The sequence below is a fragment of the Drosophila mauritiana genome, chromosome 2R, assembly GCF_004382145.1.
Source record: "Drosophila mauritiana strain mau12 chromosome 2R, ASM438214v1, whole genome shotgun sequence".
In the NCBI taxonomy this organism is placed as follows: domain Eukaryota; kingdom Metazoa; phylum Arthropoda; class Insecta; order Diptera; family Drosophilidae; genus Drosophila; species Drosophila mauritiana.
The window spans coordinates 18,136,476-18,149,331 of NC_046668.1; the positions used below are offsets into that span (position 1 = coordinate 18,136,476).

The 12,856-nt window shown below is 43.7% G+C and overlaps 1 protein-coding gene across 1 annotated transcript; it reads left to right on the forward strand.

The window, feature by feature from the left end:
• The first annotated feature begins 7,026 nt into the window (after positions 1 to 7,026).
• Positions 7,027 to 7,686, forward strand: LOC117136361 (general odorant-binding protein 56h). The gene is made up of 2 exons (XM_033297232.1): positions 7,027 to 7,122; positions 7,183 to 7,686. Exons 1-2 carry the CDS (start codon positions 7,069 to 7,071, stop codon positions 7,531 to 7,533), a joined length of 405 nt encoding a protein of 134 aa, XP_033153123.1. The 5' UTR covers positions 7,027 to 7,068; the 3' UTR covers positions 7,534 to 7,686.
• Positions 7,687 to 12,856: the final 5,170 nt, after the last annotated feature.

The window sequence follows — 12,856 nt, forward strand, 5'->3', positions numbered from 1 at the left end:
CATCTCCTTTGCCCCGGCAAAATGTTTCGGGGGTTGGCCGAGCCACGCATAAGTTATAAATTATGCATCTATGCATAATTTACAGCCAGTAAGGTCAGACAGTTGCATTTGCCAGTTCAGTGCCAGCCCCCCAAGGTTTTCGAACTCCCAGAATTGCGTAAGTGGCCGGAAAACATTTCACAAGGGGATCTGGGCCCCAGGCAGCTCAAGGTGCTCAGGATTTTGTAGATATCAAAGTATAAAAAGGATTTTTAGATGTGAAGATTAAAGATTATATAGCGAGGATTGCTTAATGCTTCTATGTCATTTCACAGCGATTGCTTATTGTGTTTAGAATTAATCAAATGGCATAGTATTTTCATAAATTAATATATTTTTACAAATTTAAAACCATTCCCTGGCCAGGTGATTCAGCTTAATAGATGGGCCAACTTAGCCTGTTATCGCAAACTATTCTCAGATACATTTGTCTAACTTTTTGCAGCGCACTGGTGGCCACTTGAACAGTCAACCACTTCGACAGTGGTTCATTGTACCGTGCATGAGTCCTTCCCTTTTCAGCCAACTCCCCCTCAGTGAGCCTTCCCTTTGTCCTGATTTACTGGGCTTGAAGAGGAGTGGCGGGGGGTTGGGGGCACTTGAGAACTTGTTTTTGCATCAGTTTGCAACCGCATCATTTTGATGTATTTTGTGGTTTAGTTGTTTAGCAGCGTAGTTTTTAGTGTATCATCATCACGGAGCTTACACGCACGAGCTGCGTTGGTTATTTTTGCATACACTCCATATACACACACACCTATAAATTAACATATATAGGTAGGGATATATACACACGGATGCGGGAAGGGCATGCGACCCAAAGTGCCGACAGTCGAGATGTAGGGGAATGCATTGTTGTTGATGCTGGCCGGGCTTGAATTATCATACATGTGTTTGTCTTATTGCATTTTATTCAAATTTCCTACCGTGCGGTTTTTACGTTTTGCCAGACCCATTCCTGTACCCATATCGATTTGCAATTCGCAATCGCAATCAGCTCCAGAGACCTGGAGAACAGACTGGGGGCCTCAGGAAATGTTGATGAATGTACAACTGCATATACATACGTGCATATGTATGCCGCAAAACAGATGTTCGGGGGATCCCCTTTGAAGCGGGTCTCAATAGAGTTGTCTGTTGCATTTCAACAACTGTTGTTGCATATTTATATTCGGCTCTGTTCCGCCAATCGATAACCGCCTAATGAAAACAAATAATTCAGGTGATATGGAATGGATGCTTGTAGCGCAGCCAAAAGTTTAAGCATAGTTGGAATAGCAAATGTGAATAGTTCGGCTTTTCCAAGCTAAACGTTTTCGTTCACTCCTTACATACATATGCAGATAAATGGGGAAAGATATTCTTTTGACCCTTCTAATTTGACCACACATATGCGGACCCGAAATTCCTTACGTTTTGGCTACCGCATTATTGACCTGGCTTTATTCGTCGGTGGTCACGTGTGCTGGCCCTGCCCCTTTCTAACGATTTTCTTTTGGAGCCCCGAATGAAAAAACCCTTTGTCTTGTACTTTATGGCCACGTAAGGGTCGACAGCTGTGTTTGTAACCAATTTGCTACTGTACGGCCAAAAATACAATAAAACAAGGACCAGGACCAGGTCGAAAAGAAAACATATTTTACAGCCATGTAACTGAACTCCAACTACGGCGCTGTGTGCTGGGCATATTTTAAAGTTTTCATTTGCATTTCGTACTCGTAGCAAGGGTTAAATACAGACCACCTTTCATAACCATTTGCACCTGTCCGGGGCCAAGAAGATGGAGAAGAAGAAGTAGGAGGCCCAAAACAACAGCCTGGCAATTAGGCTCTTAAAACAATGAGATGGTACCGGCAGAAGCGAAGGCCGAGTCTCCCTTTGAGAACCAGTATCTGGTATCTGCTATCTGTTGCCGTATCTGCATTGATTTGGGCGGCCTTAATTTGATGGCTATCGCTGGGGAGGAAGGCTACGCAATTGGCATTGGCATCTGCGTGTTGGCGAGACACGCACCAAAATTCCCGGGGCCGAGGACAAAGACGGCGTTCAACATTGCTTATCAATGTTGCACAATCGAGAAAGAAGCCTGTGGTGACGCACCAGCATAACGAGATACTCGCAGTATACGAAGTAGTCGATGGAGATACAAATGCGGGAGGGTTTGGGCCTCTGGTTTTCGGTTATGGGTTCTGGGGAAAAGAACAGCAGTACGTGGCGTAGACAATCAGACGGTAATGTGTGCAAAACAAATCAAGCAACAGGACCTGTGATGTAATCAGGCAGCGAATAAACCAGGGATGCGTCAAGTACTCTGCAAGCTGCTCTGTCCCGGAATTCCCCAGTGCTGCAACGGAAAATGGCAAATTCATGTTCCTTATTGAAATTGATGGCAGGCGTCTGGAATTCGGGGTGAAAATCCATTATTAGGTTCAACCTGCACAGCTGTTATTAACTCACTTATTGGAAAAATGATTGATATAGTTGGTCACTTGAAGGAAATCACTCTTTGAATATGTATGTGCTGCACAAGCACTCGAGTGTGCTCTAGACTTCTCGAGCACGGTGGTCTAAACTGCATTAAGTAATCTTCAATTTAGCACTTTTCTGGTGCCTTTTGCGGGCTTATTCATTTTCCAGAGAACGTTGCATCCCTGCATGAAATCACAATAGATCAAACTAATATCACATATCAGTCTCACCCATCCCGAGTCCATATTCAGACGAACACACGCATATATATGTACATAAGTGCGACGAAGGGCTTGTCAGCGGGCCATCTTTGTCGCCGCGGGCTCAGACAGAGGACTGCACTGAGAAAAATAGCGTGTTAGTGGGATTAAGCTGCATGCTGTATGTTTGAGCAAATATGTTTTCAAAGAAGTCCTGCTTTTTCTTAGTGTTCCTTTGGCAGTTCGAGTTTGAAGCTGCAGGCGTTGTTGCCACCGACGTCTCCTTCTCACCATTTTTCATTTCATTGCGCCGCTGCACATGGCTGTCAACTGCCAGGCCAAGACGCAGATGGAGATGGAGATGGAAGCGAAGTCTAAGCCGCCCGCCAGTTCAGCTGCAGCCTCCTCCTCTCCGACTGAGTCCTTCGAAATTGTGGTGGCGGTATGTGGAGGTAAAGGAGCCGCGCGCCCGCATATCGATTTCAGCGCATTGTGCCCCTTTTTGCATACAAATATCCTAAGGACATGTCACAGAGACGCACTGTGCAGCCCGCTGTCCCTTAGCGATGCCCCCTTCCAACCGCCTCTGGCTCACGTACGCATGTAAATTGTATTTGTGTGTGTGCAAGTGGGGGAAGACACACTCGCATTTAGAAGCCCTCTTGCCCGCCACACGCGTCCTTTTTGCCTTACATCCTTGAGCTGCTTGTGCTTGATTTCATTTGCTCGGGCAATTGTCTTCGGCGGCGTCTGCCTCGACTTTATTTTTGCCTAAAACTTCCACACAAATTCGAATGCCTCGCTCTTTGGCAACTTGTCAGGCAGCGATATTTTCCAAAAATGAAAAAAAAACCTCCTGCTGATGGTATTCTGGTGCATGTGGAAGGACCTTTGTGCTTTTGTGCGTCGCGTCGCGTCCTCTTTTCACGAAGACAGCGAATTGGCCTGCGATGGTGCCTGCCTGTGACATTTGATGTTTAATTTCAATAACTCAGTGCTCTCCCATTTTGAATTTTTTCCCTTCATCTGCTTTTGGAATGCGAGTGTATGTGTGTGTGTGTGGGGAGTTGATTGGCCATGGAACTGAAGGGCCATGAGTCCCGATTCCAATTATAGCTGTCCAAAATAAAGACGAGTGCAAATTACACAAATTTTACATACAATAGAGCAGTCACATCGAAAGTCTTCACTTTTGAAATTATATTAAATATTGTGGAATATGGAAATTTAAAGGGAATAACAGTAGAACCTGAATCAGTAGTTAAACTTGTTATTAAATCCTATTTATTTCTTATAATATAATAGGGTTATCCTAAAATAAATCCGGATTTTAGAGAGCTCATAGCCCAGCTCACAATTTCATTACGATTTCGATGTATGTCTTTTTGTTCCAGTTATCGCATACAGACGCGTTACCGGATTTATTTCCAAATTTCCTTTGGTTTCTCTCTGGTTATATGCATTCACCCATGCTCATGCCTCGAAAATTCCCCCCTTTACGAATTTCCAATATTATAATAAATGCCTCGAAATCCAATTACTTTACCACAATGTCCGAAATATATTTTGATTTCGTATTCCCATCCCAGTTTCGGGCCCTTGGCTTTTGTGGTCAACGCACAACCGCTGGTGCAGCATTCGAAAACCCGAAAACCGTAAAACGCAAGTTGCAACAAACAAAGAACTCATGCGGCTTGCAATTGTGAAAGGTCAACATTCATTCATTTTTGGGGGAATTTCACTTTTCCTTTTTCCCCATTATTCGGCTCAGTGGGAGATCGATTTCGGGGCTGGAAGGGAAATTTCCGAGCAGGAGGTGTGAAAATGCCAAAACAGATGGACATAGAAGCGGCACATTTCATTGACTGACTGCTGCTGGGAATTAATTGAGGCAGCTTGACAGCTGCCCTGGCCTCTAACCGGTCCCAAAAAGAGACCCCTCCAATTCCACCCAACCTGGCTTAAAGCCTGGCCTTAAAGCCCGGAAAACCAGCGGGACTACCAGAAACAGAGTTGTCAGAGCTCGAGTCTGTTAATGAGCATTCAACTGGCTAATTAATTTTATACATTTATTAAACTTTGCCCCGCCAGTCGCCACTCGCCAGTCCGGCAGCCATCCCACAAACTATTTACCATACAAATCTAATTTTATCAACTTTGTCTTTGGACGCTTAACTAGCTGAGTTGTCCTGTGTTGTCCTGTTCCATTTCTCTAGCTGCTGGGGCAGGACCTCTGGACTTCTTCCCCAACTCCTGTCAAAACATTGTGACACAGTTCTGCTTTCTTACAATTTGCCCCGCTCTTCATTTAGCCACGTTTGCTACGGCTAGCGCCATTCTCTTGGCTCATTAACGTTGGCCTTTGTTTCGTCCTGTCATCGTTGTCGTCTGCTGGCCGGAAAGGCAGGAGGAAAGCCAGGAAAAGTGGGAAAGGATATATAGAGGGAAGGAGACAGACAGCTGGAGCCGAGCCATCCTGGCATCCTGCATCTATCGCCTTTTGTGCGGTGGCCTTTGTAATTTATAAAAGTCCACCGAACGGTCTTCGACTATTCCTAATATCAGTTGAGCTGGCTGGCTGGATGGCTGGGGCATGTAAATCAGGTCAAAACAATGCAACTGACAGTGAATTGTGTTCGGTTGTCGTCTCCCCCAGCTTGGCCCGTGCCACAATGACACATTCAGGACTTGAACAGTTTTACTTCATTACTGGTTACTCAGCAATTCATTCAGAGAACACAGAGACACACCTTGTGTCTGAGCAAGTGTCCCTGCTCGGGCGCCATCGCATTGCCCTTTTTATGGCCATGTCCTTTTGCTTATCCTGCCTGACTAATGACAAGCAGTGGTAGACGAATCCTCTCCGCTTTTCCAACCGCTCGGCCTTTTGTCAACCACTTTGCTTCGACTTGGTAGCGTCGTCCTTTCGACCATGGTCTCCTCTTTTTGTTCCTTGGCGAAAAACGAAAATCCAACTTACATGGAGGGGCACAGGGCCAAAGTGGGCGTGACCAGGCATAGAACGGAACTGAACAGGCTCCTTTTTCGACTTGGGCAGGTGCTCTTCTCTCCATAACAAAGGCATAAATTATTTGTGCTGTCAACATGGCTTCCACAGCCCTCCTGTAAATGGCAGTTGGCCTGCGAACTCGAGCTTATTGTTTGTCTATTGATTTGAATTTCTCCAGGAATTATGCAAGTTATTTTATATCTCTATATATACCCAACGCTCCCACTCGGGGGCAACAAATGTTTGTTGTATCATACCCGGAGTAGGGGACTGATGGATGTTTAATTGTTATGGATATGCACAGTAGACTTAAGCAATCTGTAACTTCGATTAAAAACGTCTGCAGATGAATAGGTAGATATATGGGATCACCTTTTTAGATATTGATAGCTGTCAGATTGAAATAAATTGCTTCTGGCACTACAAAAAATGATATACAAAGTATTACACTTAGTGACACACGCTACTAACTTCATAAGTTGTTTTTTTTTAATTTATGGTGTAATTAAATTCACGTTTTTGACTAATGAGACTTTATAATTACAGATCTGTTGCACGTAAATTGCCATTAAGCCATAACTAGCGAGCACTTTAAATAATTGTAAAATTAATCGATTGAAGTAGAGCAAAGAAAGTTAAATGCATTTCACAATGACAACCTTATCTGATAAGAGAACATTTTAAGCACGGCACTAATGTAACTGAATTTTTAATAACTTTAATGATTCACAAATGGTGGAGTTCATGATTACCGCTTTGCTACAAATTGTTTGCTAGAGCTGTGCTAATTTGGTAAATTATTCAGCGCCAACCTTCGTCCGATGGCAGAATCCTCTGATATATTGCTGTGATTATGTGAGATTAAATGCCTTCTGAAATATCAATTGGGGATTCGGCCGGCAATGGGCAGAATGGCCGGAACAAATGGTATGCAAATCAATTGGGCGAGTGTGAATGGCTCAAACAAAGGCCAAAAATTGTCAAACTCTGACCGCATCTAAATACAATAAATGAATAATTGATTTGTTGTGGGGGCCGGCAACTAATTGCGACTAACTTTGCTGATTTGTGTAGCAAGTTTCTGGCCCGACTCGCCATCGAATATGGCAAATGGACTGATAATGGAATATAATTACAATCGAAAAAGGGAAATTTGTTGTGCAGTAATTGTCCGTATTGTGCGTAATCAAATTTTGATTCATCTCGCAAAAAGTTTAATTGCCTTAATTGCATTCCCCCTGATTCTGATTCACACTGATCTGGTATAAAAGCCGCAAGTTTCACGCAAATGACCAACAGTCGGTGTGTTCGAGTAAATCCGGAACAACTTTAACAAATATATACCTCAAAATGAAGTTCACCATATTCTGTATTGCTCTAGCTGCTCTTTTGTCCATGGGACAGGTGAAATATGCACCCACTGTCCACAAGATTTAGTTTTTAACCATGAATTGCTTTTCGTAGTGTAATCCGGACTTTCGCCAAATAATGCAACAGTGCATGGAGACCAACCAAGTGACCGAGGCTGATCTCAAGGAGTTCATGGCCAGCGGGATGCAGAGCACTGCCAAGGAGAACCTCAAGTGCTACACCAAGTGCCTGATGGAGAAGCAGGGTCATCTCACCAATGGCCAGTTCAATGCTCAAGCTATGCTCGACACCCTCAAGAATGTGCCCCAGATCAAGGACAAAATGGACGAGATATCCTCGGGAGTGAATGCCTGCAAGGACATCAAGGGAACCAACGATTGCGACACGGCCTTTAAGGTTACCATGTGCCTAAAGGAGCACAAGGCCATTCCAGGACATCACTAATGACCGATCGTGTTTGTCTTAGTTGCATTTTGTAAAATAAACTTGTTCAAGTTTTACCAAATCAAAGATTATTTGCAGGGATAATACCAGGAATAACTATCAAAGTCGATTTAGCCATTATTAAAATCTCAAAATCGTATTAAAGCCGTTTATAAGCATTCAGCTAAATAATGCAATCATACAGGAGTTTTCTTTATTTCAAGACATTATTTATCATAATCTAATCGGTATACCAATCGATAATTAACTAGGTGCGTCACATTGAGCCTAAAACCCAGGTCAAAAGAAATCGATTGGGAAGCCCAGAATGATAAGCTAACAACTACCAGAAATAAGGAAAAGGCAGAGTTAAAGAGTTGACTTGGCTGCCACATTCCGTGATTTATCAACTCTCGAGATTCTGGGAAGCCGTCATTGACAACCTGTTTCCTTCGAGCCAACGCAATGTTGTCTACGAAAATCATTTGTCAATTTTAATAAGTTTAAAATCAAGATAATTAAAAGAGAACTTCGAAACAAGGGGGTGCCAGGCAACCGAGAAGACGGCGGATGGAATGCGGGATGTGGGGATGAGAATCCTTTCCTTTTCTTTGGAACACTGTGACACCAATTACCGCTAATAAATCATTTCACGTGTGAGACTCTCCCGCCTCTGCCTCCATTTATATATGTATACCCATATGTACGTACCTTTCGGGTAACATATGAGCTGCGCTTAATGGCGAAAATCGGGGCGAACGGGGATTGTATGGGATCGAGAGCCAATGTAACCATAGAAGATGTTACATAAATCAACGCCGCAGCAGCCTGCAATGGAGGAAGACAAACGCGGTTCGTTGCACTTGTCCGCCGGTGGAGCGGAGTGGATTCGATTCCTGGGCATCAGAGATGGGGAGATACTTGGCCATACTGGGTGTGAGAGTGAGGAACCACGGGACCGGCAGGTTGACAAGTCAGCAGCGACATGAGACAACAGAAACTGAAAAAGAAAGCCAAGAATTCTTTGAAGGACCCAGCCCAGCAATGACAATTTGAAAAAGAATCCCTGCTTCTTGTTTGAATTGAAAGGTCGCAGTTGGAGATGGCGATGGAGTTTAGAACTAAGGAACGGAGTTGGGGTCGTAGTTGGGACCTGGACATTGGGGCGTTGTCATGACAGCCACATGCATACAAATTTTACCCACTTCAAATTGTGCAGCCCGGCCATGCATATAATGGCTTGGCCTTTTATCAACTAACAAATACCAGGCAACAAAAAACTTTCCAACGATGGATGACTACAGTTGCAGACGAGCAGGAGGGGTGCTCGGAGCTGCGGGGAACTTCCCCAGTTGCACTGGAAAACTCAATTTGAATATTGTTGGACTACAAGAAACAAGAAAAGAGCCGAGAAGCGGGCCGACCAGGACGGGCTGCTCCAAGACGTACATACCACATGATGAAATGCAGTCAAGTTAAAAAGTGTCACTTGAGTTATGAGTTCATTGTTTGGAGTTACCAAGACACCGGCCAGCCAGCCGAGTGGGGATAGATGGATACGGATGATGATGGAGCAGGCTGCTATTCAATGGGATATTGTTGGGATTCGCTGGATATAGTTGAATTGGCCTGGCCTAGTCGAAAAGGATTGCTGGGTGGTGGTGGATGACTGGATGACTAAGACGTTTGCGGTGGCTCGAAAAATATTGTGGCGGCTGCGTAGTTTATTGCCAAGTCAATCTGGAGATACAAAATACTGCCTACGTTTTAGCAGGGTGGCTTCGGATTAATTTGATTCCAGAGCTTTGATAGAGAGTTTCGAATGCCAATTCTGAAGATAGGTTGATTCTCCCGCCCTCGAACCGCACAATTGTCACCCCGAATGCTCGGTTTTTCTAACACTTGCTGGGTTTTCCCGCTGCCCGGTATTATCGCAGTCAAGCGATCTCATTTGCCGATCCGCTGTCACTGATAACGGGTGTGCGATAGGAAAATAATAGATATGGCATAGACATAGTCATATGAAATGAATTTCAATTTTGAAAAATTGCTTTCGAATGCGTGTGTGAAAAACGGAAATGCTGTGTTACTTCCCCTTTTACCCTCTTTGTGTTTCCTCTTTTCAAGCGAGGAGCGTGCGCCCAAATTAGAAAGCAAATGGCTGGGAGAGAGGGGTTCTTCCAATATTTACAGCCCGAAAAGTTGACACTTTAGTTGCTGTTCTAGCACATTATGTGCGGGTGCACGTTTCCCGCTCGGGAAAACTAACGGCACAGTCCCGCTCAAGATGCACGGGCACGGCATTAGCGATCAGATATAGGTCCCAGATCTCTAGCCCCCGGTTCACACCAAAAGTCCCGGGAGGGCGATCTTCCAGCACCGTAGACCTTAGAATTAACATATGCAAGGGTTTTATTGCTAAATCCTTATTATGTGGGAACTGGCCCAGTGTGTCTCATTGTCGGGTTCGGAATTTAATTATCGGTTGCATGTCAACGCCTTTTCAATACCTTCATTATGCTCCTGGGTCGCGGCGCAGGGTCATAATTAAGCGCGCCTAAATATACATTTTTGGTGAATTCTAATTTTAATTGCCGCCACCGTATATTTCGGTTCCAATTCGAATCTCCAAGCCGCCATGGAAACCCACGTCTGTTGAATAGAAATGCAGATACACGGTAACTGAAATTTTATTTAAATTACCCGGATGTTAACAATTTTCTGTCCATGGGCTTTGATCGCACAGTAGCATTTGATTTATGAATATAATTTAAGGTTGTACCAGCAACTGATCAAAAGTAACGGCTTCGCGGCGGCCATGGGAATTTAGCAATTGAATTGACCATAAATTTATGAAATCAAACTAATTATGTTTTGAAAATGTAGTACAAATAGTTATTTAACTTTATTCTAAATTAAAAAAAAAAAAAATGGGTTTGCTGCTAGCCAAATTCCACTGCAAGCTTCTACTCAATTGGCCAAATTTTGATCTAAGTAATCAAGAGAGTGGCTTTTGCCCGTCGAAAGATTTCTTTTCCATCGTTTTTGTCCTCTCAAGTGGCTTTAAGCCCATCCAATTCCTCAAACTACCTCAATGGCAATCATGTGTACATATCTCTTTGCCATCTGATGCCTCGGTAGAAGACCAGAGAAAAAATATAAAAAACTCGCCTAACCAACTCAAATCAAGCAATTGACTGAGGGGGCGAACTTTGTTGTCAATCAAATTGTCGCAAGGGCCACACGCAAATTTATTAAATCGATATGCCGTCAAAATTGAAAGTGGTTGGGTATGGCAGGTCGGGGAAATGGGAAATGGGATTGGTTAGCTGGAAAATCCCCGCGATGTCAGACAGTTGAAAGCCCAGTGCAAACATTTGCCTTGATTGCACTCGATATGCGCCATCCAACGATTCTCCATTGGCCTTGGCAATGCCGCCGAAAAGCAAATATTTGAATGTCGTGAAAAATGGAACAGTTGTGGGTGGAAAATGATGTGTGCGAGGAAAACGTCTGCGAAAGTGGGTTGCATAAATTTATTGTTATTACAAGCGATTTTCTAAAATAATTAATAGCAAGTGTGCGAGGTTTCTGTGGCTGTCACCAGCAGAAATTACAATTACAAGAACAGTTACATTGCGAACAATGGGCCATTTCAAATTGGTAGGGGTTTGGGTTAGGTAGTGGGGGTAGAAATCGGCATGGTGTCCGGCAATTGTGCATTTTGTCAATGGGAATTAAATTGGCAGTCGTCGACTCTCAGAACGTCAACTCGCACCACCGACAGGAGAAGGAAATGACAGCAGAGAAATTTTGGCGGGGGAATGGAAGTGGGATTGGGAGTAGGATTTCAAATGCTCGAAACGGCAGGATGTCAAAGTTCCTAAAGGGACCAAGTCCGGGTGGTTCAATTGTGGGCATGTTGAGCGGTCTGTCCGCAGCGCACAGGATTCAGGATTCAGGACTTAGGACACCGGATTCAGGATTCGATCGTTCAGTTGGCTGGCCATTCCCATCATTAGCGCCTGTACGTGTCAAATTGATGCTGTTATTGTTCTCCCCTAGCAAAAGTGTGTGTGTGTGTGGGAGTGTGTGTGTGTGAGTGTAGTATATATCCTGGAATGGCCGTGAGTACTATTTGACATTTAGCTTAGCCGCGGGTGACAAATTTAATGGACGCACCAAGTTCTTTTGTTCAGTTGAGGGTGCTGGTTCACTCAGTCAATTGTGAGGATGTCTAATTACTGTTCTATATTCCAGACATTTGGCATAAATATTTTGTAAATACCAGCCTAAAAGTGGAATAGAACTCAGATGGCAGCATTCCAACCGCAAGATAAAGGTATTAACCCTTTTCAGCCGAAAAGCTGACAAGTGTTAAGGCGCTAAGAATCGTGACATACCCATTGCACGTACTATTCCATGGTTAATATTTGAATTCCATAAATGGTTTACCATTTTACATGGGTAAAAATTTATATTCTTCAGGAGAAATATTTGATGCTTTCGTTGTGATTTCTTGTACACACTCACCTGACATAAATCAATTAGTTGTGGACAGTTTTCCACGTTGAAATCGAGCTCGTAAATTAGAAATGTTATAAGGCACACACAAGTTTTGAATGAATAAGCAAAATGCATTTGGCTTCAAGTTACCTGCGGTTCTACGTGGCTTGGTCATATCTTAGATGGCCGAGCTTTGGTCGCGCTCTCAAATAAATTATATTTGATTGATGTGGCTCGAAAAGACCGAGCACGTGCAACCGACTCGTTGAGATTCGTCAAAAACTCAACCCTGGAGAGCCGAAACGATGATTAAAATGCAGCAAAGGTTACGTGTGGCGTCCATCGAAAAAATATCCAGCGAAAGAAATAACACAAAAAAATATATATGTTTTAATTGTCTCGGTTTTTTGGGCATTTGTCGAGTGAATGCTTTTTTGTTCCCCGAGGGGAGTAAAATACTCGCACATATGACTTTTGAGTTCTTCGAATTAACGAGCTATGGACGTGCACGGCATTCCTCTGGAAATTATATATGTCCGCATGAAAATTCTTAGTAATTTATTATACGATGGCTTGGTTTTGGTTAGTGTTTACGGCAAACTAGTTCAGTGACGACTTGTAACAGTTCTTGGGAAAGCGGTCAACCAGCCATTCAGAAAGTCGCTAAATGAAAACTCCAAAGCCCATCCGACAGTAGAGACTTGCACGTGTCCAAATTGCAGACACACTCCATCTCCCAGAATCCCCTACCTCGATTCAGATCCCTTCAAACCGATTGAAGAACCATTTCGGAGGGTTCTTAAAGTGGTGCCATAAATGCGATTCGAGTGCGCCTGGT